Here is a 25,948-nt window from a genome sequence, read left to right on the forward strand (position 1 = left end):
GCTGAATAATCTCCTACAATTTGCCTTTACGTTAGCTGCTGTATTGTAGATACGAATTAATTCTTTTGTGTAGTTATTTGGTGAATATACTTGAAATATAGTTAACAAACCTTGCGCTAAATAATTCAGATTTTGTTGTTTGTTTTCTCTGTGGCTCGGTGGTAGAGTATTGGAGCGCAGAATTATATAGGGTGTGCGGTTCGATTCCTTATTGGGACTCCTGCGATAAGTTGTAAACAATGATTGACATGACTTAAATTGGGGACTTTTCTTATTTTTTCTCAGTTGATTTTTGTTGAAAGACCCACAAATACATGAAAGAGTTAAAAAGATTTATTTACGTAGTTTTTTTTGTGTGTGAAAAGGTACTATTCACATACTTTAAAAAATCAATTTTCTCTTAGTTTAAGAAACTAATATTCCATGAAGGAAAATATCTACTCTTAGAGCTTATCAGCTATGACAGGTAGCTCACAGTCGTTTAATAGGTCGTAAAGATCTCCCACAGTAAGTGGACGTCTTTTTGCAATGTAATTCAAGGCAGCATCAACTGGATTCAAGGTGCGCTGATCAAGGAAACGAATTTCGTCTGGGGTCAGCTCTAGTTTTTCGGCAAAAAGCTTCCACTTGTCTGAAACTACAGAAATAAACACGCTTTATCAACACAACTGGTTTTTGAGATAGTACAAGTACATTCGTCATCTTTCACTTTACATATTTTGCGAGTTTTGTCGAACGCTACCATAAAAGCTTAAAATAAAACTGGCTTATACTTCCAACCTATAAAACCTATTTTACTAATAAAATGTGAAAAGTTCATTTGCTTTGTTTTATAGCCTTACCACTTAGGGCAACCGTGAGCTTGCTCAGCTGGCTGATAGGTATTTGTTGAATGGGAAGTCTCTCAGACAACAGAGGAGCTAGCAAAAAGAAATAAGATATGTATATAAAAAAATAATGAAATCCAAAAGCACAACACCTAACAACCCAAAAAGGTCGGGTTCAAGAACAAAATGTTCAAAATGAACAAAGACGCAACTGCAGGACAACTGCGGGACAACTGCGGGACAACTGCGGGACAACTGCGGGACAGTATATCTACAGTGACAGGAAAGCGCTCACTTTGTCTCCAGGCAGTTCACGCTTAAATGGGAGTTTATCGTCTTGAGTAAATTGACCGCAAAATCCGTTCACATTGAAAATTGTTGTAGACTCTAAAGAAAAAGTCACGCTTACTAGGAACACATGAATTTCAATATGCTGAAACAGTGGCAAATAACCCTCTTCCAATTAAGTCACCTTATGATATGACGTTAAGTTCGAGAAACTTACTCTTTGCGTCACCGCAATTATGTTAGTTTTCGTCTCTCCATTTAGTTATTATCTTGTAGTGTCGTAAGTTTGAAAATCTGAATGTCGCGAAAGTCTTATGCTGTAAGATTTGAAAACCTGACAGAAGGGCGAATCCGTAATGTACATGAAAAACATTTGGTTTACAAACAGAGCCAATACGACTTTAAATATTCTGATATATTATATAGGATAACCCATGACCATAGAGGAATAAGTCTGTACTGTACTCGGAATGGATATATATTTCTTTTTCTCAGAGCAATATTTCGACTGCATAAAAATGACCTCTTGGTAAATTTGAGTTTTTACACCGTAGGGAGAGTTTTGAAAGCGAACCTACCTGTGGTCCCTGCTGGCACAAGACTTCTCAGCTCTTTAATCACATCATAGCGGCCCTCGATGTTAGCCTTTCTGGCCAAGTAACGAGTCAGCTTCATTTTATCAGGGTCGGGATCTCGCAAAACAACTTGGTCCAGATTGAATTTGTCCTTCAGTTGTTGTACAACATCTTTGCAATCATTCGACGGTGACAAAAGGGAGTCTAGAATCTCAACAGGAACAGAAAGGGTTCCATCTTTATATCCTAAGGATACAAGTTTATGAAAACTTGAAGAATGTGTGACATCATAACTATCTAGCCAGGTTCTCAGCGCCTTGGAATAGACTAATTTGAGAACCGCGCAATTGCGTACGCAAACACGACCATTTGAGAGTGACAAAGTGGATTCACTTAGAGTGAATATAAAAGGATACTTCAAGCATCACGAGAACCTGCACTTACTCTTAACCAGTATGAAAAATGGCTTTGAAATATTGTTCATAAACAACTAGGCAGAGTGATTTGAGATTTTGGTGCACTGTAGACGATAAACTGCGTCGATTGTCTTAAACATGCAATTCTAGGTAGGAAGCTCACCTGTATCCAAAGACAAAATGTTCTCACAGTAGTTACTGCATGACACCTATGATATATAAAAAAGGGAGAGGACTGAAAAATTTTCTCACATTTCACGATCTGAGAATTATAAAATTGTGGTTCAAAAATGGCCAGAATATATAATGATATCATGCTTTGTTGTTACTACACTGCGTTTTGATAATTTGTTGACCTTTACATAAAATATATTCTGGCAATGGTGTGAACACATCTCTTACACTCCCAAAACTCTTCGGAAATTCTGCAAGAATCAGACATATTCCAAAGAGCCTTTTCAATTTCTTTGTCTTTAAAGATTGAAAACTATGTTAATACACTCCCTGATTTACGATGTATATGCCTTAGCTAAATTACATTATTTGACCTGCAATAGTAGAGTTACTTGTTTTTTCTGCAGCTTCGTAATGATAATTACCTGATCATCCTGAGGTGGAAACCAAGGAGCCCAGCGCTCAGGGCTGAATCTACTATTATGTGCACAAACCGATTTGTCGCAAAAGACTTCCCCCTTAGAAGCAAACAAATCAGACTGGGGCCAAAAGTGAAGGCAGTCCTCTTCTTTGCAATCTAGACTCTGATGCTTATCGCAGTAGTCATTGGCACTTTGTTCACGGCAAACCGGGCAGATGATACCCATTGTGTATCTCATACTGTTCAACCAGCAGAACTGATTACGCATGCACTCCAGAATCAAACCAAACTGTCTACAGATGACACGGACACACGTTAATTCATGTTCTTTATAACAGATATCCATCGACCTTTGGCACCGTAAAGCATTTCCTAATCCGTCGTCTACACCCCCACGATGATAGACAACCTCAATGTAACACGAGTGACAAAGAAGAATCACAGAACCTCCAGCATCTTTTGACAGAAAAAACCTGACAAAGCTGTGGTACATCTTTGGTTTTGCTGAGCTCCAAAACATTTCTTTTCCCCAAAGAAAAAACTGCAGCACTAGTCGAGGAAATAAGCCAGAAGGCACTTTACCAGATTCAAATTTGAGAACAAGAGAAGGCATATGTGCAGTTGACACCAACTTCATGACAGCTTCTGGTGGATGTGACTTCAGCATTGATGGTACCAGGTATTGTTTATTACCGGAAACATCAGGTAAGGGCCATAAACATAGCAGACTAAATTTCTCCATTATTGCAACTAAACTTTCAGATGTTTCTTTGTGGAGAATCAAAGGTTTCCAGACATGTTCTAAAAGCTTCTCCTCCAAGATTCCTTCCTTTTCGAGCCTACACCATAGGTCTACAAATGGCTTTTCTTTCCAGTGGTAGGGTTTTACAGTTATCACCTTCTTGAAAACGTCTATCAACCACTGAGTATCCAGGACCACCATATCTTCCAGCTCTGCGGTGTCATCAAAATGGATCAAGATTCTTAGGTCATGCAGAAAGTTGAGCAGCGTCTTAAACTCATCTTCACTCTCGATTTCGCATTGATCACATGCAACGCACTTTGCTTTAGCAAGTGAAATCCACTTCTGCCCTTCTTTCTTCATGCATTCAAGTGTCTTTTCGTACTTTAACCACTTAACAGGAATTACTTCTTTAACATGTGGCAATTCCTTGGAAACAGAAAGAACATCCTGTCTTAAGCGCTTGACTTCTTGACACTCAGACTCACTGCCTGACTTTGTATTATCCACACAATACACGTCAAACAAATGGGTACCAAAGGGTCTCTCTTTCAATGTCCCATAAACTTCATTCGCAATTTCAAATGGGTCTCTGCCATGATAAGGTTTATCAGCGTGGGTGCAGACTAAAAAAACGACTGGAAGTTGCTGGGGAAGAACATCAGAACCAGGTTCTAGATCCTTCCCATCGCTTGGGTGTTGAAAGGCTAAGGACGCCAATGAATTCATCCAGAAATCTAGATAATCCAAGTTAGTTTTCAGGTTGAAACTGTCTTGGGACTTTTTGTACACTCCCTGCTTCACGAGAGGCTTAGCCTTTTCGTCTGGATTTTGGCTGAGGTCATAAACAAGAAAGTAAATTGCTCTTGCAGTGAGAAATAGGGGATGTGTCACATAATAAACGGACTGTCCGGCAAAATCCCACAGAATTGAGTAGATATCTTCATCTTCTTTTTCCTCGAGTTTAAGTTTGCGTTCAATTCTTGAAGCAATTTCTTGAAATTCTGATTCTTGTTCTGGAGTGAGATAAGGTAAATTTTCTTCTGGTTTCTGGTCAGGAGCCTCTCCTACCGCTTTGAGAATTTCACCCGTGCTATGTTCAGTGGATAAACGAGCCTCTGTTGACTCGATTTCCTCTGGGCCAACTGTTTTGTCACTGGGGATTACCTCCAAGAGATCATCAGTTTCTTCAAGATCATAGTCTCCTTCATCAGCAATGTGTTCGCTTCTAAACTCAGAGACAGTTTTTGTCTTCTTCAACGTATTAGCAGCCAACCGTGCTACGTTTTCTTCAAATGAAATAGCTTCTTCATCAACGTCTCCTTCTTCATTCTTTTTCCCTGTCGTCCACATTTCTGTTGTCACTTGAAAATGGTAACGATCTAAGTCGATGCCCACTGTGCTCTCCTCTTCTGGGTCGAAACACATTCCCTTTAGCGATTTCTTCAAGCTAGTCTTTCCAGATCGGTCTTGTCCAACCAACATCAATGGTACTCTCCTGTCACAGATTTTTCCTTCGTCCAATGCGTCATAGTAGGCTTTTAAGGCTGAAGGGCCCCTTGCAAGGATCTCCGGAGGAACTGCATTTTCGAAGGCAACAGAACATCATCATGTAGATTAGATCCAATGAAAAAATTTCGTAATAACAACCATAATATATAAATAAATAAATAATGAATGTATGATGAAAAAGCTAGAATTAACAGAAAGAACACTTCTTTATAAGAAGTCGAGAGAAATGGTGTCACGCTCAGAGTCAAAGCAGAATATTAAGTCCGATGGTTCTAACTAAAGTTTTTCGTGAGGAAAAAGAATTTGATTGCCATTTTATGCCATGTATGTTGATATACGATACTTCTTAATACAAAAATCAGAATATTCGCTACGAGAACAATGGCTACCCAGAATAAGGTCCTATTTGAAAGAAAAGGTACTGCAATCTCCCGAATTATTTGTGGGCTTCTTCTAGGTCTCATTGGCACTATTTTCGCCGTGATGCCTTTAATAACTAAGGTAGACGGTTGATACCTCATCATGAGACATAACTGGACGAGTTTAAACCAATTCTCTGACCCAGCTCCTTTGAGATTATGCACTGATTGCAATGCAGGCTTGGGACTTTTCTCTATTAATATTTGTGATGTTTTTGTATGAAGACATAGCTCAATTTAGGAATCCGGCGTTAAAAGGGATAAAGTTGGTATGGAATCCGATGCTTTTTCATGTCGACGAGATACACGAAAAGGCAGCATGTGTTTTCTAACCTGTTCTTGTTGATCCAGTTTCTTTCATTTCCCGCACGACATAGCCTTGAATTTCCTTTACAAATTCAAGAAATGCAGGCAACTTTTGAACTATGATTTCCGGTTGCCAATCTGAGCTACTAAGGAGTTTGTCGCACTCTTCGCTGTGTAGATGGAGGTCGGTCTACCCATTGGAAACAGAGAAAGATAGAGTTAGGACTCGACAGTGTGTTCTTCAGAAAATATGCCATTATTTGTAAAATTCATGAGATTCAAAGTAGTAAAAAATTAAATGTTACCGATTCTCTGTTTGTTTCATTTCCTGAAGGGTCAGTCCACCATGAGTTCTCCTGCGAAATTATGGCAGAGAATCCTGGACGCGTACTGTACATTTTTCGCTTACAGCAACGCTTATGGAGTAAGTGAAATCCCTCAGGAAAATTGTGATCTGGAAGACGTAATCCGAAGGCATCTTCATCTGTCCAAGTTAATCGAGAAAGGTATGTGGACAAAGTGCGTCTCACTTCGATTTTCGGAACGTCTCCTCTTTCAACAGCATAATCTATGGGAAGATAAATGTTTCACAGTATTTACTTTTGTGCAATATTTTTAGAGGTAGAAAATAAACAATTTATCATGCAAAAATCATAGAGCTGTATCATCGTGAGATGGGAAGGATTCAGAGCGAACTTCATTCCAAAGGAATTCGTTATAAATTAAACACACACGTGGCCCTTTTCGGTTTTTTTCTGTTTTGAGTTATTGCTGAGCAGCGTTGTTGCGTATTGACATCTGACCAGGACGTGGTGCGTGATGGAAGTGAGACAAGATTCGGATTGTTTAGACGCTGAAAATAAAAAATTGTCATTTTCACATGTATTAGATATAACAACTAGTCTTTATGAAGGTGCGATGTTTAATCGCATCAAAAGTTTACTTGGTAACGGTAACAGTAAAATGGGAAGGACGAATACATGGTTAAAAGATTGATGGATGAATGTTGTATCGATGAATGAAGGACGTAATTGGTTAAAAGAAGAATGAAAGCCTCTGGGAAACAGAAGTGCTTGCCTATCAAGGAAATAGGAATATGAATATAGGATGCTTAAGTTTGATTGTGGTGTAAATGAAGATGGTAAATCTTAGATCAGGTGATTTAAGTGGAGGAAGATGTTATGCAGTAAATGACGCAAACTTACTCAGAGAAGAAAATTTACTCGGCCTTCTTTCAGCGTGTAAATCTCAGTATGTTTAAAATATATTGAGTTTTCTTGGCTGATTTTCTGTCACCAGCCGGTCTCTATTGCGTGGATGGAAGTTTAAGAGATCTATCACCAGAGGAATGGAAAATTCACGTTATGATAGACAATGATTCAAAACCGGAGAAAAAAATCATTAATTCTGTCTTGCTTCCGGTTTGGAAACCACGTCCCACGACCCTATCGAAGTTGCATAAATGCGGTTGTTCTTTTCTGTATAAAACAATGCCATTGTGCCGTAGGAAAGAGCCTTCGAAAGCTAATCAGGGCAAGGATAAATGAAAAAGGATGAATGAATGGTTTTTGGGATGAATGGAAGGACAAACAGGCGGATCGAAGGATGGATAAAGGAATTAATGAATGAATGAACAAATAAATGATTGATGATTACATATGACTATAACGATCACAACTAAACACAAATTGTTAGTCTTGCCTCTTCGCTCACGCATAGTGAACCTGCAGTCTAGCTCGCAGCCAGGAAACAGAATGTCGCTCTGCAAATGCCTTCGAGATTTAAGTACGAGCCATCCACGACAGCGTGCTCGTGTCAAATCATCTTCGAAATAAATCTCCTCCAGTACATTTTTAACGTCACTGAAAGGGATTGGTATATCTTCCAGCCTTTTCTTTATGTTACTCTTTGCCACCCACACCTGTCACATTAATAAAGGGGAAAAAGCACAGTATGTAATGGGGTGTAGATTTATGATTCAATTTTTGGCCCACCTATAGTTTGGGAGAGAGAAAACCGACGTGGAAACAGAGAGAAACTGTGTCCCAGTCTGTCCTTCTATCTGGTTCTTTGTCCGGTCGTTTTTTCATTAGTCATTTCGGTCAGTCCTTCCACCTGTCAGTCTGGCAGTCAGTGAGAGAGTCAGTCAGTGCGTTAGTTAGTTGGTCGGTCGGTCGGTCGATCGGTCGGTCGGTCGGTCGGTCGGTCGATCGGTCGGTCGGTTATTCCATCAGCCAGCCTTGATCAGTCGGTGAGTCAGTAAATTAAACTGTCAGTCAGCCAGTTGGTCATTAAGTCAGCCAGTCACTTATAAGCAGCATGCCGTATAGCAAACAACCTAATCAGTCTCTCAGACATGATTTTACAGTTTGGGTCGGTGAGATGACGACGTCAGAGTGAATGTCGCTCTGACGAGGGGCTAACGCTCGAAACGTCAGCTATATACGGTGGTCAATTTCGTTATCATCTCAGTTGATAATACTAAATTACCCTAGTGACTGTATTGATTGTGAAGTTTGGACGGCTATCACATACTTTTGGATATTGAGTATTAATGTACGCTTTCTCGCCGTTAACTATATCAAATATAAATTAAAAAAAAAAAAAAAACACAAAAGAATGCAGTGCCCCTAAGAAATTCAGTAAACGTGCTGGTGACCTTGAAAAATGCGTCAACTACTTCGTGTTCAAATGAATCTCTCCCTTCGCACAAGCATGATCGGTGTGGAAAGTCTTCATTCGCTTAGTCAATAAATGGGCCATCTAGTGACAAGCCGTCAAAGGGCAAAGCAAATTAATTGAGTTTAGTGTAAAAATATAACAAAAGAACTTAGGAGTTCTATTACGCATTACACACGTTCGTTGTCTGCCCAGGAAGAAAAGAGACAAAAGATCTCTGTAACTTACCTTACACCTAAGTTTATGAAAGCAGGGTGTCAGATATGTCAGGTCATATCTGGAGATATATTCGTCGTCTTCAGTGATCTCTACGTAGCCATTTCTTTTAAAGATATCCTCTGGAATGTCGTCTCGCTGGGTAAAAGAAACTTTCCAAAAACTTTCCCCTTCATCGGGCTTTTGAAACTTTTCTGTTATCTCCTCGATACTCCACGTTTGTTGGAGAACGTCTTCTACGATATCAAAAAGGACACTTAAATTTTAAATGTGTTGATAAATAAACCACTTTGTAAGTCTCGCGAGGTGTGACAAGTCAGCCAGGTCTGTGTTATCAGTAAGGAAATGCAAAGTGCACACGGGAAACAAAAAAGAGAGAACATCACAGAGAACGCGAAGGAGAAACGGCGAGAAGGACGACAAGGAAGAGACAACATAGCAGAAAAAAAACAACTTTTAAACAGGATGGATTTTTGATATTCATCAATGAAAGAGAGAAATGAACACTACCTTCACCAGGTGCTCTAATAAGGGAGGTTCCTAAATGGCACCACATGTCGACCTTCGGATTCTCAGCTGTTTCCACGTTATTTATAATCTTCCTTAGAGAGATCAAAACTTCATCCCCAAGATTTGATTGATACACGGTGTCGTTCCAGTTATTGTAGGAATCCTGCCGAGATTTAAATTTGCGTTTGGAGTAAAGAGTGTAAATTCGCGATAAAATAATGAAATTGATACAGCGTACGATTTTTGAAATTTGTCAAAGGGGCGGAAAAAGAGACCTGGGATGACAATTGGGTATTGATAGCACGGATCTCATGGTTTGAAATTCGTAGTCTGTATAAGCATGGAATTCAAAACGCCGAGCATAAATCACAGAAAAGGTCAGCTATCACAGTATTCCTCCGTCCATTTCTAGTTCAATACGGGTTTAACGTGTTCAAACACGTGCATAGTTGTTCCCTGCGGAAGTTTGACATGAAACATACCTCCCTTTGAAAGTGCTCAGCTGGCTTCAGCCGATAATAGGTGTGATCCTCTTCTGGTGTCTCCTCAAGCTTGAGTTTACAGTTCACAGGAAGATGACAGCCATCGACATAGGAGCAAACTTTATAAAGTTCGTTTTCAAAATCCTTCATTCTTGCTTCAGCCTGGTGGTTTAAAGGCATCGTTACCAGTGCTCAGAAAAAGGTAAAATGCAATCACAAAGTAGGTTTTTAACCAGCACATTGCAAGCACAGTTATTGGCTTAAACCCGACACGAGTATTCAGCTTGTGATAAATCAATTAGTTTACAATGAAAATAAAGAAACCTCAGTCACAGTCCGAACTTTAGATCACTTTTCGCTGAGGATTGATTAAAACCGGAATTGGTCAGCCAAAATTTTTCACCGTGCTCTGCGTGTATTCTCCCCTTCTGATAAAGGGCAGAGACTAACGGCGATAAACGCTTTTTGTGGAAATTTAACACCTTGATAATTGAACTTTTGATACTTAATTAATTTGAACAGCTGACAAACATTAAAACATATGCTTGAATCGTTCACGCCCTAAAATTGATCGCTTTCTCACCTTACCCACCCTGACATCCTCAAGGATTGAATCAATTTACAGAAAGCTGAAAGTCTGAGTTTTTCCTTAAATTTTAAGAATTTTTTGACTGTTTTTATTTTTCTCGATAATTCACAGTTCTGTTATGTTTCATTTAAAAATTTTGAACTCCAAGAGGTTTGTCTTCAACAGTTACTGGCCCATAAAACAAACAAAAGGCCGGAGAAACCATTTCAAGGGCATACTAAGACATGACACAGGGAAAAGAAAACACGATACATTTAACCAGAAGCAGAATTTTAAACATCACGTATCTTGGCGAATTATCGAGTTAGCTCTAAGTGGTTACCATACAGAAAACACATTTTTTTTCTTCGAAAAAAGGGCACGAGTTCTAGAGTTTACTACTCAGTTTGCAATAAGCGGCTCCTGTTTACCACACTTGATAAATGCCATCGTTTTTTTCTCTTTTCATTCTTAGGCTGCTACTCTCCGGAGTTCAGCAAGACTATCCTAAATCACGCTCCTACAGCGGTCTCGCTTTGTGAATGATTATCAAGGAATAAATTAGTTCATACCACAATTTTTCCAATGCTAATTTTTGCACGTCGCCGTTGTTGTTCTGTTCCACGGACTATATATACCTCTCGTTCCTTGACAAAAAGTCTTACTCCTGTTTCGGTTTCTAGCTCGCGTAACTTAGTTTTCCATTTCCCAATCACCCTGCCTTTGTGTCTATCTGGAATTTCAATCAGCTCGTCCCAATTATCTTTCAGCTCCTCCTGCAAAAATGAAATTTACGGAGATAGTTTTGCTCTGGTCAGCTGCCTTTAAAAGAGCTGTCAACGTCAAAATTCTGAGATATGTCCAGAAATGCATGCAGTTACGAAGAATGGTGAAAATTCGTCAAAATCGTGAAATCCGCCAAGCTGATTTCGCTTTCACGAATTTGACTGAAATTCGCCAAAATGGTCGAGTCAATGAACTCGATTTGACGAAATTTCCTTAAATCTGACATTTTTCCTACTGTGTACATTTCTGAACATAATTGAAAATTCACGAAGGACACAATATGAAGTAATGTTAATCTTAACACAATAACGTGTCTCAAGTGAACTGACCAGTTTTTTAGATATAAGCTGTTTGGCCATCTCTATTCCCTCTTCGTTTCCAGTTATAGTAAACCCTGGTTGATCTCTGCTCCCGGGATCAATTGTGGTTCCAGAAAGCTCAATCATTTCATTAAGCACGACTCGATGCCTACCAATGATATGGCCTTTCAACTCTATTGGAACCGGCACGAAGGCAAACAGCGATGCATCCATAGTTTTCTCTCCTTGGTACCAGATAAATCTGAAAAAAATTTAATTTACTTTCAAATTTATCTCTAATCAAAACAAATCGAAAAAAGATAAATAAATCATAAAACAGAAGACCATTCATTACACAAACAAACAAACTAGACTTATCACAGAAAAATATAGAGGTACCTTCATTCCCAGCGCTCGCGTGCATGAATAATTATGCAAAACTTCGATATATCATTCAGTATGAATCACGTAACTTATTAATTCTGAAAATATAATAGTCAGGTTCTGCCCTTCGGTTGAACTGTTCAGAGATCTTGTGTACTCTCACAGGTAATCGTATATCTCAATTCAATGGAGCGAGTGGGGATCTGTATAGATTCACTATTTACCCTTTCGTCTAGGAATATAGTTGCATTCTCAATTGCCGTAGATGAAATTATTTTGCAATTATTCTATATTCTCCGTCACGTAATCGGCGAAGCTGTTCGGGCGTACTAACGTTACAACATTTCGAATGTATAGGTTAATGCCGGTTAAACATTTATATTACTTTCATTTTGTTTTAATGGCTCGCTTATAACGTTTCTGCCGGACACTAACTCAATATAAAGAATAAACTCAACACGCGAGCTTTTTTTAAACCCTAACCCAAGCAATTTTAAAACATCGTCCCGAAGTTACTATTTCTGAACTTTCCTAACTTCAGTCACGACTTTGGGTATGACGTATGATAGAGAACGTTATGCGACTTGCCTATACTTAAAATCAAATTCTTCTGCCGGACACGATTAAACAAAACACAGACAGATTTTAACAATAAAACTTAACTCACTAAAATGTCCACCAAAATGTTAGGATGAAGCGTTTCATAAAATTAGATAAATTGCAATTTTCGCACACATAAACAAGGACGACTCGATCATCATAGAATTTTACCTCAGAAGCGAAACTCAAAAAGTGATATCGCTCCTTGGTTGACTGAAATTACGTGTACCAACAATGATTACACAAACGGCTCGCTGCATATTCGATTATAAATTGATCATTGCTATCATTATTCTCGGTCATAACGAACCCAAATACACTTTATGCTCACCACATCACTTCCTTAGTGCAATATTCTTTAACAAACAGTGGCTATGCTTAAAAATATTCAAATCGATCCACTCGGAGTCAACTCTGGATACTTCCGGGATTGAAGTCTAACAACTGACTACAGTGCTAACCACGACCGCAATGCATCCTGAGAAAATGTAACGCAACGCTTTCACGTTGGTCTGGTCCTCTGTATTTGTAGCCACTTTGCTTACTATTCTCGGTCAATTTCTGGATGTTAATTGGAAAGGAAATTCTCGTTACCTGACCAACGCTCAGCACTGTCTTTGAGAGTTTTTTTTAATCTTAATCAATGTTGTCAGCCTGAGTATGATGTCATTGCAAGTATGTTTCCATTCCTTACTTTTTACGTCTCGCATATTTGTAATCCATATGCTGAATTCATCCATGAAGAAAGTAGAGCAACTACATCTCTTTGTTTTCCTATCAGAATCCTTTTCTCAGAGTACTATTTAATTAACTTTCTTGAAAAATATTGGTTTCAAACGCCAGCCTTCGTACATTATAGGCAAAATACGTTTGTTCTGAGGAATCAGTTTTATTGTAACATTTGTTATTTTATAAGACTCATTTCCATTCATTTATTCATTATTTACTTTTCTTATTAACCATTTAACGCTTTAGACGAACACGTCTTCCTTCATTCGTAAGAATTTTATCTTTTATTAAGGGTCTGAGTAAAGGAATGTGCGATGACAGTTTCTATTGTCCTTTCGTAGACACTACGGATTGCCAAAGAAAGCATTTGAAGATTGCTTGGATTGAAAGTGATTTGACGGCAAATTATTAAAAAATATTATTGTGGGGAAATCTGATGCATGGTACATGAATCAGTTAATCTATTTCGCTGGAAAGTGTACCGCGGGCTCTGAAGACGATCTACAGCCGACAGAACGCAACGAATGCCAATGAGAAGAGAGGGCTTTAGCTAGCGATTATTCCTTTTGAACGTTTGCCTTTGGCAGAAGTGAGCCGAAAAAAGATTCCATTATTTCCAGCTACTGAGATAGCCGAAGAGAACTTTTTACTTTGAGATTCGACCAAGATTTTGGCAACATCGGAAGTACTTCCGGCTGTATCTCCACTTCTCGTGCTGTATCGATCTTAAGCTGGATAAATTAATTTTACGAGCATCCCCGATCGTATGGAATCAAAAGGAAAACGGTAGGGCAACCATATCAAATATTCATTCAAGACGAGGTTCTTCGTTTCGAATACATTTGGCGACAATCTTGACAAAAAAGTGTATTCTAGCTTTGTTATTGTTTATCAAAGAATGGTTCGGCATTGTCTAGATTTAAAAGTAATATTTACAATCGTATTTAAAGCAAATTTGATAATGAGGTCATCACTTGCGTGATCATTACGTTTAAAAACTAATGATCATCGGTGAAGTATAATTTCACAGCCGTTTTGTCAAATTTGTTTAAATTTCCTCTACTCGGATACTAAAATACTAAAAATCTCCCAGATGCTGTACGCTACATTTGCAATAAGATAGAAGAAACGATGCAGTACATGTGCAAATAGCAATCTTGTAAGTTATTCGGACCAAAATTGTAAATTAACGTAGTCAAAATATATTTTTAAATTAAAAAACATCAAGACGGAATACTTCCTCTGACAACTATGACAAAGATGATTACTTTCCAACGTCGACTTTAGTTTGGAAAACTGCCCATAGAGCAAACCCATTTTCCAGGGTTTTCAGATGATAGCTCCAGACTGTAGTAACAAATCCTGAAAGAACAATGGAGAACGAATATTTGCATGTTCCCAAGGAACTCAAAGGTCATGTTATTGGAAGGGGAGGACTAGTGATAAAGGAGATCAAAAAGAGTTCTTCAGCAAATATCACTTCAAGGAGCAGAGATGAGGAAGGATTTACTATCACTGGAAACAGGGAACAAATAACGCTTGCGAAGAGATTAATCTCAGAAAAAGTGGTAAGAAATTTAAAACCTGGAACAATTCTGTAAATTTTCTGTAAATGGAAGCAACTTTGAAGAGGACCTGCAATTGCATCAGGTCATCCCTTAGTTTCAAATTAAAAAAATCCGTTTAAAAACGGGAATGATTCCGTAAATGTTCACCGTACTATGAAGGAAACAACTCTGGGATGGACCTGGAATTCCATCCGGCTATCCTTTTACTTTTACTTAATCACACGACTGTTAGATAAATAGAATATTGCCCGAATAAAAATTTCAGTCCCTTACACTGTCTTTGACAACCACGAGTGGAAGCACAAGGATGCCGACCTTGAGTCGTTAATAGTTGTACAATTTTCGACAAGTTTTTGGTATCTCTGTATCATAAGTTGTTTTTCATCTCGTGGGTCTTTGTTTTCTGTGGGATTTTAACAGGAAGAAGTTAAGAGAAGGAAAACTGAAGGATCTCCGGGTGAACTGGTAAAAATTCCAGATAAGTACAAAGGAATCGTCTTTGGTGCAGGAGGCGATACCCTCAAAAAAATCAGTACACAGACTGGGGCAAGGATGATTCGTATACAAGGAGCATTGTATATAACGAGTGGTACCAGGTCTCAGAGAGATATGACAAAATTACGTATTTGGAGTATAGTGGTGAGTATCACCTTATAATGTGGTCTACAGGTCAGTCGACATGATCAATTCGAACTCACAACTTAACATAAAAGTTTTCTGGAACAATTGTTTGGTATATTTTTTTTACTCGTTGCCAACTGTTAAAAAATAAACAAACCTCATACTATTTCGTGGGTAAAATTCCATGGAAGGAAATTCTTTCGTCTTGTCTTTGCCAGGAAACGAATTTACGTGAGCAAGTCAAGGGATCTGTTCATCAGCACGAAATGTGCAATCTAATTGGTTCTCAGAGTGGTCTTAGATGTATAGCTGCAATACAGGCCACGGAGAGGATCGGTTCACGGATAAACAATGGTTGTGCAGAAAATGAATGAAAAGCCTGTTAGGCAATTTTCCGCAGACTTAAGCTACATTTTCCAGTGCTGACGCTCTCATTTTTTATAATTAGTAAAACTGATGGGTCAGTGCAATCCTTAACCATAATCGTTATAATATATTTATGTCGGGAAAAGAACTAAATGTTGTGGACCTTGCACTGTCACAATATCCCACTGCTGGTTGTAATGACAATCCAAAATTTAAGTTACCTTCTTTGATTGCAGTATAAGTTTAGGAATGATGTTTTTTGTCTTGTCACAAGCGTGAGACAAAGAGGAAAAAATCAGATCTTCGGGTTCTGCGCTTTGATGCTCTACCACTAAGAGACTCCACGGTGAGCGAGGCTCAGTACGAAGTTCATACATAACACGCGTCCTGCATACTACTGAGATCAGCGATGTCGATAGCGTCATGTTTGTAAATAGATTGAGAGAGATGGTAAGCAGACACGCAGGACGCGTGTTCTATATGAACTTCGTAATGGATCTCGCTCACTTTAGAGTCACTGTGGCTTAATGGTAGGGCATCGGAGTGCGGCATCCGAAAGATCTGAGGTTCGATTCCTCATGGGGACTTAGAATTTTTTACTTAGTCTCACACTCATGACAAGACAAAAAAAACATATTTCTCTATTTCTTTACCGGGCTCAAAACGTACCATTCCTCTTACTCAATATAAATATATTTTAACTCCTTGATTATTTTATGTGAAGGCAGGGGCAAGACTAAGGGGAGTTGAAAAGCCTTGTAACAAGGTTTGTTGCTACATCGATGGCTGGAATCTTCCAGAAAACTCTGAGTTAATGCTGAAGCCTCAGAATAGTTGGTTGGGTCTTCTGGAAAAGGATGAACATTATCGACTGCTACCGACTGAGGAATATGAACCTCTGCAGGTTTGTTCATTCTGAAGAAGACAATTCAACGGTGAAGACGAGTTTTTTAGGTTTTATTTTTGATTTTGTTTTTGTTTTTGTTCTCAGCGGTTTTCGTTACTTTATTTTTACTGTATTGACGATGATGTCTTTGATTTGTTTTGTGATATAGTTGTTAAGTTCCTTTTCTCAGTTATGAGGTTTTCAGATATTTCTTATAGTGTGCTTTAACATGCTAGCACCAACCTTGAAACTATCATATTCATAATCATCAATCTCTATCAGTTGTCACTTTTCCTAGGTGGTAAATTAGTAGCGCAGCTCTGAAAGAACAGAGCACTTATTCGCCATAAGTTATATCTGCAATGAGTTATAATGGTGCAAACCCGTTACAGGTTAAAGGGAGAACCACCAACGACTATGAGGATATACCAATGTGAGTGGATAGCGTTGAAGACGCGCTTTGATTCGCTAGTCAAACTCTGGATATCCTTTGCTTTTTACCGCCGAGCAACTCACGCGGAATTTGCGCCCGAAAATGTCGTAATCGTTGCGGAATAGTTGAGTTATAGTCATCTTTTTGAGTTATTTTTATCTCACTGTTTAAGTATATAAGAACCAACAATTAGTCATAGTGTCGATGGCTGGAAGAAGATATTTATCGAGCCTCGAAGCGGCGAGATAAATATCCACCACTAGCCACCTCCACTTTGGTGAATAGTTGTTAGTTATGAGGTACAATCAGTAAAAAGTTTTCCTCTGTTTTCTCTTATCAAGGAATCAAGTTGTAGTGATAGCACGGCATACGAGTTGAGACTAAAAGAAGATGCTTTGGAATCTCTGCGCAGAATTAAAAGGGAAAAGGGGTCGAAGGCCGACATGTGGTGTCATTTTGGAAAGGTAGTGATCCGCGGACCCGATGAAGGTAAACTTACTGAGTATAATTTGCTACAAAAGACTATTACAGTTCTCTCTTTTATGAGTATTGACTCATCAGTTTGAAATTATCCATTCAACATGAATAAATATGTAATAAACCTTAATAAATTGTCATAAAGTCAAATCTACTGCAGCTATCTCCTAACTTTGCTGATCACTTATCTAAATGATGGTAAGAATAATGATCAAAATGTACTCAAAACTCGCTGGTGGCGTTCTAATCTATAAGATCTGAAATCCACTCCGGCTAAACCTGCAGAAGTAAGAATATGAAACGCTCGATTGATTACAGCGGAGGTTTCAGATGAAGAACAATGGAGTATTGAAGAAGCAACGAAAAAATTTCAACCTCAGGAAGGACAGGATTACTGGAAAATCGCATTTAAGGAAGGTGTCAATGTTGATCAGCAAGTCTTCGAGAAAAACTTTGGTCAGAAATACCGCAGAGAATATCATGCAAGATATGACTTGACCTTCGTTGTGTCCAGTGGACACGAATTGAGAGGCAAGGTACGTAGAAGGATGGCAGGGAGGAGAATTCAACCGGCTCAAAACTTGATTTTATACCCCAATTTTTAAGATTCTGGACCTACTGGTTTCTCAAAACTACGCACGTTTGGCTAAATTCATAGTTCACGGAAAACTAAATCCACTTTTTAGTAGCCTATATATAGTTCAGTTCAGTTACGCTCGTTTCAAAACTTACGAAGCTATTTCAAACCCTTGGATGTAAGCACCCACATTTGTTTGGCTGCATGATTGCGGAATGACACTTGAGATGGTAACCCAAAGCATGAATTAAGGAATTTAAGATGAATCTAGTGATAATCTTGTATCCACTGATATAAAAAATGTTTCACTTGAAGTAATTGGGCCGTTAGTTTATTAGTTTTTATGTCACCTTCATTAAATAAAGACATCACTTACTTACTTACTTACTTAAGCACTGTTATGAATAACAGATATGGGTACTGAACAAGGACTCTGACAAAGCAGTGAAAGAGAAGGCAGTCCCCTTTAGCGACGTCAAAAATATATTGGAGGAAATTTATTTCGAAGATGAAAAAACACGCTCAAGGTGTCGAGGATGGCTGGCCCTTCCATCTCGCAGATTTCTACAGGCTGACATTTTGTTTCCCGGAAGCGAACTTGATTGCAGAATAACTTTACGGAAACGAAATGGTGAACGTTATTTAAGTAACTTTATGTATTTAAGTCATTCACTCTTTTTTTCAGTGATCAATACTAATTTAAGCTGCCAAAATATAGGTAATCAAACGTAAAATGCGTTTTTAAAAGCTATGTCTGCCATGAAACATGAAGTACCCGTTGGGAGTACTTCGTCATTTCACGCTGTATAAGCGTCATCAGGAACACGTCCTGTACTAAATTTCAGTTTGCCGGTCCGTGTAACTTTGAACTCTCAAGGAGTCAAGTTTGCTAGTTGGTCATTCTTGCCAATAAATCTACCAATAAGTAAATAGATAAAATAATGAAAGTACTGGATGAATGTAAAGAACCATAAATGTTTTTCAAACTTCTGATCGAAATTAATGCCATAACGTACGAAACTTAAAATACCATTAAAAAAATGCAGATCACCTCAGATTCAAATAAAACATTGCTTTTCAGTAGATGATGCATGCTCTTAGCCTTGTTTGTTTAACTTGGCCAAAGACATAACAATCATGTTTTTCTTTTAGATGATGCCGTGTCTACCGATTATGCTGATCTTGACGAAAATGAAAGACAAGCTCTGTTATCATATCTGTCCAAGCTAACTTTTACGTTCACGGAAGACGATGAAGTAAATGGACCAAATCTCCCCGCCGATGAAACTTTGTCAAAGGAAATATTTCTACGTCACAGACGATGTTCTCATCGAACTGTGTTCGAACCACAAGCTGGATTTTTCGTTATCCTTTCTAAGGAGATGTCGTTATCTTACGATATAGAGGAAAAAGAGGAAAGAGAAACGGTACAAAAATTTTGATGGTCATCATTATTGTGACTAGCATCCTCGCATATTGAATCAGACACACGCAATTTATACACTTGTAATGAAATAAATAATCGCTTTCACGAGTAATCGCAGTGTCCATTTTGGCCAATCAAGGAAAGTTTCAATTTTCAATGTTTTGTTGACAAAATTTATTTTCAGCATGTAAATCTATGGCTATTTACTGATAAAAATGTTTTTTTTTTGCAGGTCGATCTGCATCTACACTGCAAAGACTGGGACGAACAATTAAAGAATGAAAATTGGAAGCCTGAAGACATCGTTGCGAAGTTATCTGAATTTCTTCAATTTGTTAAACAAGTTCAGAGTCTTATTTGCAGTGAACTGCGCCGCAGCAACGAAGAAGCTTGAAAATTTAATCAGCTTGTTATAGGCGATACGATGCATCAAATCACGGGATCATCAACAACTGTAAGCTGTTCCTCTATGAGATACGTTTTTTTCTCATGAGGATAACATATGGGAGAAAGTAATTGTACCATAATTAATACTTCATCAATCAATTATTTGATCGAATGTGATCTGTATCTTCCATGACTCATACTGGCGCGAATAAGAGTAATATATTCTCTGCTAAAGTAATTCGTTACCAGTGCACCAGGTCTCTAATCGACAAATGGATTCACCGATGGTCTTACTTCATTCTCCCGTGATCTATTACTGAACAGAAGCAGGGCAACATGACGAAGTAAAATGTTGTTGATGGCGAAACATACTATGCGGCTGCATCAAAATGCGTGTAAAGTTAAGCTTATCATACAGTCTATACCTAGCTAATTCAATACATTGCCCTTTCTTGATTTGACCATAACAGAGTAATTAGACCTCATTTCGTACATGTATGTTTGTTGAATCCTAACTATCCAACGTTTATGGTATGGTCTTTGGCGCGTAGACGTGCGCAGTCTAATAGACTTTATCAGCGAGTATCATGAAGAGCGAGTCACGCAGGGCAAAATGACAACTTCCGTATTTGTTTAATGTAATAACGAAGTAAAATGTTTTTAATGGCGAAATATGCTATGCGTCTGAGTCCAGAAGATCGTTGTTAAGATACAATCAAAAAGCGTCACCCCATAAATTCCTGGTACACTCAGTGCTTTTACCTTTCTCAGGCTCTCCAAGCATATAAACAATGTAACAATGAAAAGGTATCTGCGTGGGACAAGCTTGAGAAATAATTGAGTGTCTAAAACCAATATTTACGGAAAACAAAGTCTCTATTTCCTGGAATATAGATAGAATATACCAATACGTCACAATGGAACATGAGGTCTTAGTGACTGTGTATGTCTCGTAGCATTGACTATACACCTGTTGTAAAATTGACAAACCAGGTTAATTTAAAAAGTTTTAAAAACTTCACACAAAACTAGTTTCAAGTTCAGTAAGGAAAGAATGTTTATCCAAGAGTATAATGAGGGCAATAAGGCCCTGAGCTTCGTCACGATTGTATTAAATTGCTTTTGTTAGATAATTTGTACGTGTTCTGATTAAAACTGTTTCAATTTATGCATTATACGGTGTCGTGACTAGAAAAAAAATTGCATCATGTCACTGTGGTATTTTGGTCGCGCGACATCACAATGTAGGTATGTTGGTTATAAACACTCGAACGGATCTGTTCATGTTTTCCTTCAGCGGCATAATAAGAAACATTAAACTGTTCTAGTGGGGCCTTGAACTGCTGTTTAAAAAGTAAAATCTAAAATCCAAGCTTTCGCCGATCAACGGCATCATCGGGGTGGTGAGTGATGGTGCCATTGGTCGGCGAAAGCTTGGATTCTAGATTTACTTCTTAAAATGCAGTTTAAGGCCCCATTAAAACAGTTTTATATTTTTAACTCTAACGGATATTTGCACTTGCAGATCCCCTAGTTTTCAAATTGATCTGGTTTATGATTTTGTTCCTTAGGAAAATAAAACTTTCGCGTTGTCTCTGATTTCACTGGGACTGTATGAAGAATCCGTTTGTATGGGGACACGCAGAGAATAAGTGATATTGGAAATCGAAGTAAGGCAAGATCTGATGAGGAAATATTAATTCGTAAAAAATTTCAGAAACCAATTGAGGACAAATTCAAAATTAATATTAAGAAAAAAAACCCTCAATCAGCGAATAGGGTAGGAAAAAAAAAAGCAAAACAGTTCCCTATACTACTTTTGCACCTAAATAGGAAAGTGAAAGACATTTACAAGCAACAATTTAAAAGTTGATTCGATAACTTTACTATAACTTCTTACCCTCCTTTCGAGTCATTTGATCGTCTCCTATCAAAACCACGACTTCCCATGGGTATCAAGCAGTGTTAGCTCTTTCTTCGATAAGTGGTAGCTCTTGATTTTAACACGATCGTCGAACAGCTCATCAAGAATTATCCTTCGAAAGAACTTAAAACAACCTAACCGGAAGTACTTCCAGTTTGACTGGGGCAGCTGCCTTTAAAAGGACACAGATATGAAGTAATGATAATCTTAACACAACAACGTATCTTGAACTGACCAGTTTTCCAGATATAAGCTGTTTGGCCATATCTATTCCCTCTTTGTTTCCAGCGATAGTAAACCCTAGTTGATGTCTGCTCCCGGGATCAATTGGGATTCCAGAAAGCTCGATTATTTCATTTAGCATGGCTCGATGTCAACCAATGACATGGCCTTTCAACTCTATTGGAACTCGCACGAAGTCAACCAGCAATGCCGCATTTTTTTCTCCTTAGACCAGATAAATCTGAAAATACATTAGCTCTCAACTTTGTTGCATGTAGTGCATATTGGTGTCTGTATAATGACGTACTTGATAATCTACGCCTATCAATATTTTTCTTTTGAAATCTGGGAACAATTATTTTTTGGTTATTTGAGATTATAACATTATCACCTTCGGCTTTGCCCAAAAATCCAAAAAGAAAAATAATCCAACCCACCAGTACAACCTCCGAAACTGAGGAGAATCGAGCACAGTAGCAGACGAAATTGCCTAATTACAGCTGTATCCAATTAAAGAGAAAAGCCAAATGACAAAACCAAAACAAAAAAAAATCAAAACAAACCAAAAAGGCCAAAATAAAGTAACCACAGATTAAAAATGTCATCTAATAAACATAATTTATTAGACGAACAAAAAAGCAAGGCAGCATTTTGTACAGATGTAATTTTCGCCCTTACATCAAATCCTACGAGCATCCAGTGGTCATTCACCTGAGACCAATCACCCTGCAGCAAAACGATGTGTATACTACATGAGTCAAAATTATTGATATTACGAGGTTCCATAGAAATTACGAGGTTTTATGGAAAGAACGGTAGAAACTCAAAATAAAACCTAGAAAGACAAATAAATCTACCAAGTTTGGATAATTCTGAAAGTTTTTGAAAGTTTTGCAGTGCAATTTTTGGTCGGTTTCTTGAATCATCACTTCTAAAAGATTCCCCAGGTATGATATCAAGACCAATGATTGATTGACTGAACACGGAAAAAAAAATCTGGTTTCGAGGTACCTTCATTCCAAGAACCACATGCTTGTATAAGCAATACATCTATCTATCACTCAGTATAAATCTCGAAACTTATTAATAATTTTTTTGAAATAGTTAGTTGCTGTCCTTGATACCCTTCGGTTGAACTGTTCACAGATCTCATTTACTCTCACAGGTACTCGTTTGATGGAGTTAGATCGTTTCAATTGTGATTTTTTAGAATATCGCTGCTTAACGGACCGAGTAGGGATCTAAATAGATTTTGCTGCAAACATGTCTAGGAATAAAACTGTGTTCATAATGAATGTGGATAAAATTTATTTGCAGTCTCTTTGTATTCTGTTTTACACAATCAAAAAACTGGTCGCAGATAGCAACGCTACAGCATTTTTCAAGTGCAGCTGCGATCTACCTCTAGGGCTTTGTTGCTATAAGTTATACATGCATATTACTACAACTAAACACTAATTTTTTTTCTTAAGTCTCTCACCATCGGAAAATCGATTATTCCGATGGAAAAGACTGGTTTCTATTCGTGTCAACTGGAATTCATCGAACACCGATGGAAGAAACCACATCATAAATTCATTGACCTCCGGTATATTTGATCATTACCACTTTCAAATGTATATGGAAACAGGACAATGATCAGACTTGCTCTTGGGTTGACCTTAATCAATGTTGTCAGCCTGAGTAAGATGCTATTGTACGTAAAGCATTTTGTCGCTAGGCCCTCAAAATAGCTTGATTCAATCACGTACTCGGCTAGGCCAGGTCAGCAAGCTCGTGTGAAGCAACCAACGGATTGTTGTTGACAACAACATAGCTTGCGTAAATGCACTCGATTTATTAGGCGTTAGTGATGCAGTTTATCAGCCCTATCGCGTGAGAGTTCGTCGCGTCCTTGCCGAATACTTGTTACATTAGTCGTGATACACTCGTTTGTTTTATTCATAAGGTAATAATTAGGCCATTGTAAATATGTGGGGGTATCATCAATTGATTGGCTTAGACTAAAATCATTTGTTAGCGTGCACTGTGGTTGGGGTATGCAACAGAAATAAAGTTAAGATTTCAACGCTTAGTCGGTCATTTATTGTACAGCTAAACGCTGGGGATGTTATGTGAAAAGCACGAGATTCATTTGGGGTCAATTTACGGAAGAAAAATGGTTTCTTTGATCGATTAGAAGCCGGGGAGTTGGTTCAATTTTAGTCAGCTCGGCAATAAGTCAGATTAACTTTTCTACCTCTGGACGGAATAAAGCTTCTACGGCAAGAGAAAACTGTCAGGTACGTCTTCTTACTTTAAAATTACCCTTTCAAAAGCGTGAAAATGTGGTAAATTACTTAATTAGACTTGGTTCTTGGTCTTGATCTTTAATATGTTTCTTTAATCAAGGTCCTGTAGAAATCACAATCATAACCATACTGTTTAGTTGCAATAAACACTTGGTTTTAACATCTGATTATCAGGGTATTTGGCATTTGGCATTTGATATTATTGTAGACGTTACAATACATGTTCATCCAGATTCAGTGACAGGAGAGAAATTCATATGAGATCGATCTTCGCAAAGGAATATTTTAGTTGTCACCCAATATTTCATGGTCGCGATTCCCATGTCCGCAAGCTTATTTGAAAGATGGTTTCGATTACTTAGTTTTAGCATAACACGAGTCTTATGCATTACGCTAAAAAGAAACTCACGGCCTTGTGGTAAAAGTTACATAGAGTAAATACCCGCTAAACAATGGCTGACCTATTCATCAAATAATTTGTGAACTCAACATCAACACATCGTTTTTAGAATTGACTCAAAATAAACAAATATTCAGAAAGTTTTGATGAATGTAACCAACCAAAGGGCATCGTCCGTACACGCAGCTCAGTCGGTATGGATTTTAAGCGGAGCTGTATTTTGTGGACATTTGGCTTTAGACCGTTAATTCACCGACAACCCTCTTGTAACATTGTTATGGTCAACGTTTAATAAATTATGTATAGATTTAGTCTTTTCTTCTTTAGATGTAATGTAGATCTCAGTATCAGTTGAAATGATATTCCATCGAGCGCGACGGATAATTTCGGTTTGGGAAAATGAGCCAAAATTGAAAGAAACGACGAGTCGATTGACGGGTATAATAACACCTGTAAGACCAGTGAGTCAGTGAAACAATACGCCATAATAGTATGGACTGCTTTATTGTATCTTCCCTTGATGTCGCCAGATGTGGCTGCTCGCTCCACCGATTTTCCGCTTACGTTTCGATCTCTGAGAAGCGTAAAAATTTAGAAGAAAAGTAACTTTCAATTCGTGTTTAAACCTGTAATTTTTTTAACTTCTCTTTCGACTATTCTCATTGATTGTCCTCTGGCTGGAAATACACGGCTTTTAATTTTGTTCAATTCCATGATTTTGGCAACGCTAGCTACTGAAATACAAAATTTGCCCAGCATCTGTTTCTTGCGCTGCGAGGGTTTGATTTAAACGAAGACAAACTAGAACAAGAATACCATTATTAACACTTGAAGATGAAGACAGACTTAGGATTCGACAATGGAGATATTTGTAAAAACCTAGAAATAATACCTGGATTCCATCCGCGCATGACAGAAATATATTCCGGACAAAAATCAAGTTTTCTCTTTAGTTGTTAAGTTGAATTGATATTGTTATTGGCCACATTACAGAGATTGAAACGTTTTAAGAGAGAATTTTTCTGGAGACCGCGTGAAATCAAAAAAATGTGGCACATGCCTAGAAAAAGCCCTACCTTCATACTTCGCTCAAAGATACCTTAGGGTAAGTCTATAAACGTGGTATAATTTTTTTGTTCAGAACTGTTTTTATTTTCTAGAAAATCACCAAACACTGTATCGAGCCCCAACCGCCATAACAGTGGCCGAAATGAAGCCGACGAGTAGGGCAACAAAAACGTTATTCTTCAAAAGCGCAAAAGAAAGCAAGTCTTTCCGAATATTATCTATTTGTATACGAGGTATTAAAAAATGATTTCAATCTAATAACGGGATTATTGACATAACTATGAATTATTGGCGAATATTTGAAAATCGCCAAAATTTGATTGATTAAAAATTTCATTTTGGAGCAGTTTTTCAATAAAAATTTTTCCT

The 25,948-nt window shown here is 38.0% G+C and overlaps 3 protein-coding genes across 3 annotated transcripts in view; 1 reads left to right on the forward strand and 2 right to left on the reverse strand.

Annotated features, from left to right (window-relative positions):
- The window catches only part of LOC113668852 (uncharacterized), a 31,798-nt gene extending 10,046 nt beyond the window's left edge, over window positions 1-21,752 (reverse strand). Inside the window, exon 1 of the mRNA XM_089193601.1 lies at window positions 21,575-21,752. Coding sequence (XP_089049727.1) covers window positions 21,575-21,624 — 50 coding nt within the window. The 5' untranslated portion in view covers window positions 21,625-21,752. The remainder of the gene's footprint in view (window positions 1-21,574) is intronic.
- LOC113685929 (uncharacterized) lies at window positions 316-12,675 on the reverse strand. Its single transcript, XM_089193598.1, has 14 exons — window positions 12,536-12,675; window positions 11,251-11,482; window positions 10,708-10,911; window positions 9,568-9,729; window positions 9,086-9,248; window positions 8,588-8,811; window positions 7,382-7,601; window positions 5,986-6,248; window positions 5,708-5,870; window positions 2,706-5,023; window positions 2,270-2,315; window positions 1,694-1,936; window positions 843-920; window positions 316-637 (listed from the first exon to the last, which is right to left on the reverse strand). Exons 2-14 carry the CDS (start codon window positions 11,452-11,454, stop codon window positions 444-446), a joined length of 4,482 nt encoding a protein of 1,493 aa, XP_089049724.1. The 5' UTR covers window positions 11,455-11,482; window positions 12,536-12,675; the 3' UTR covers window positions 316-443.
- LOC113666500 (uncharacterized) lies at window positions 13,275-20,809 on the forward strand. Its single transcript, XM_089193603.1, has 9 exons — window positions 13,275-13,719; window positions 14,221-14,501; window positions 14,922-15,140; window positions 16,213-16,392; window positions 17,149-17,296; window positions 17,603-17,820; window positions 18,273-18,492; window positions 19,014-19,288; window positions 19,520-20,809. Exons 2-9 carry the CDS (start codon window positions 14,307-14,309, stop codon window positions 19,679-19,681), a joined length of 1,617 nt encoding a protein of 538 aa, XP_089049729.1. The 5' UTR covers window positions 13,275-13,719; window positions 14,221-14,306; the 3' UTR covers window positions 19,682-20,809.
- Window positions 21,753-25,948: the final 4,196 nt, after the last annotated feature.

The sequence above is a fragment of the Pocillopora damicornis genome, chromosome 14, assembly GCF_964200805.1.
Source record: "Pocillopora damicornis chromosome 14, jaPocDami1.2, whole genome shotgun sequence".
In the NCBI taxonomy this organism is placed as follows: Eukaryota; Metazoa; Cnidaria; class Anthozoa; order Scleractinia; family Pocilloporidae; genus Pocillopora; species Pocillopora damicornis.

Excerpts from the sequence above, each read along its gene's own strand:
- LOC113685929 (XM_089193598.1), bottom strand. The coding sequence starts at position 11,454 with ATGGATGCATCGCTGTTTGCCTTCGTGCCGGTTCCAATAGAGTTGAAA. Across the intron at positions 9,730-10,707 it reads TTAGCATTGGAAAAATTGTG|GCTGAAGCAAGAATGAAGGA; the intron begins GTATGAACTAAT and ends TTAAACCACCAG. Across the intron at positions 2,316-2,705 it reads TTCCACCTCAGGATGATCAG|GTGTCATGCAGTAACTACTG; the intron begins GTAATTATCATT and ends TATATATCATAG.
- LOC113666500 (XM_089193603.1), top strand. The coding sequence starts at position 14,307 with ATGGAGAACGAATATTTGCATGTTCCCAAGGAACTCAAAGGTCATGTT. Across the intron at positions 15,141-16,212 it reads TACGTATTTGGAGTATAGTG|GCAGGGGCAAGACTAAGGGG; the intron begins GTGAGTATCACC and ends TTTTATGTGAAG. Across the intron at positions 16,393-17,148 it reads AGGAATATGAACCTCTGCAG|GAATCAAGTTGTAGTGATAG; the intron begins GTTTGTTCATTC and ends TCTCTTATCAAG.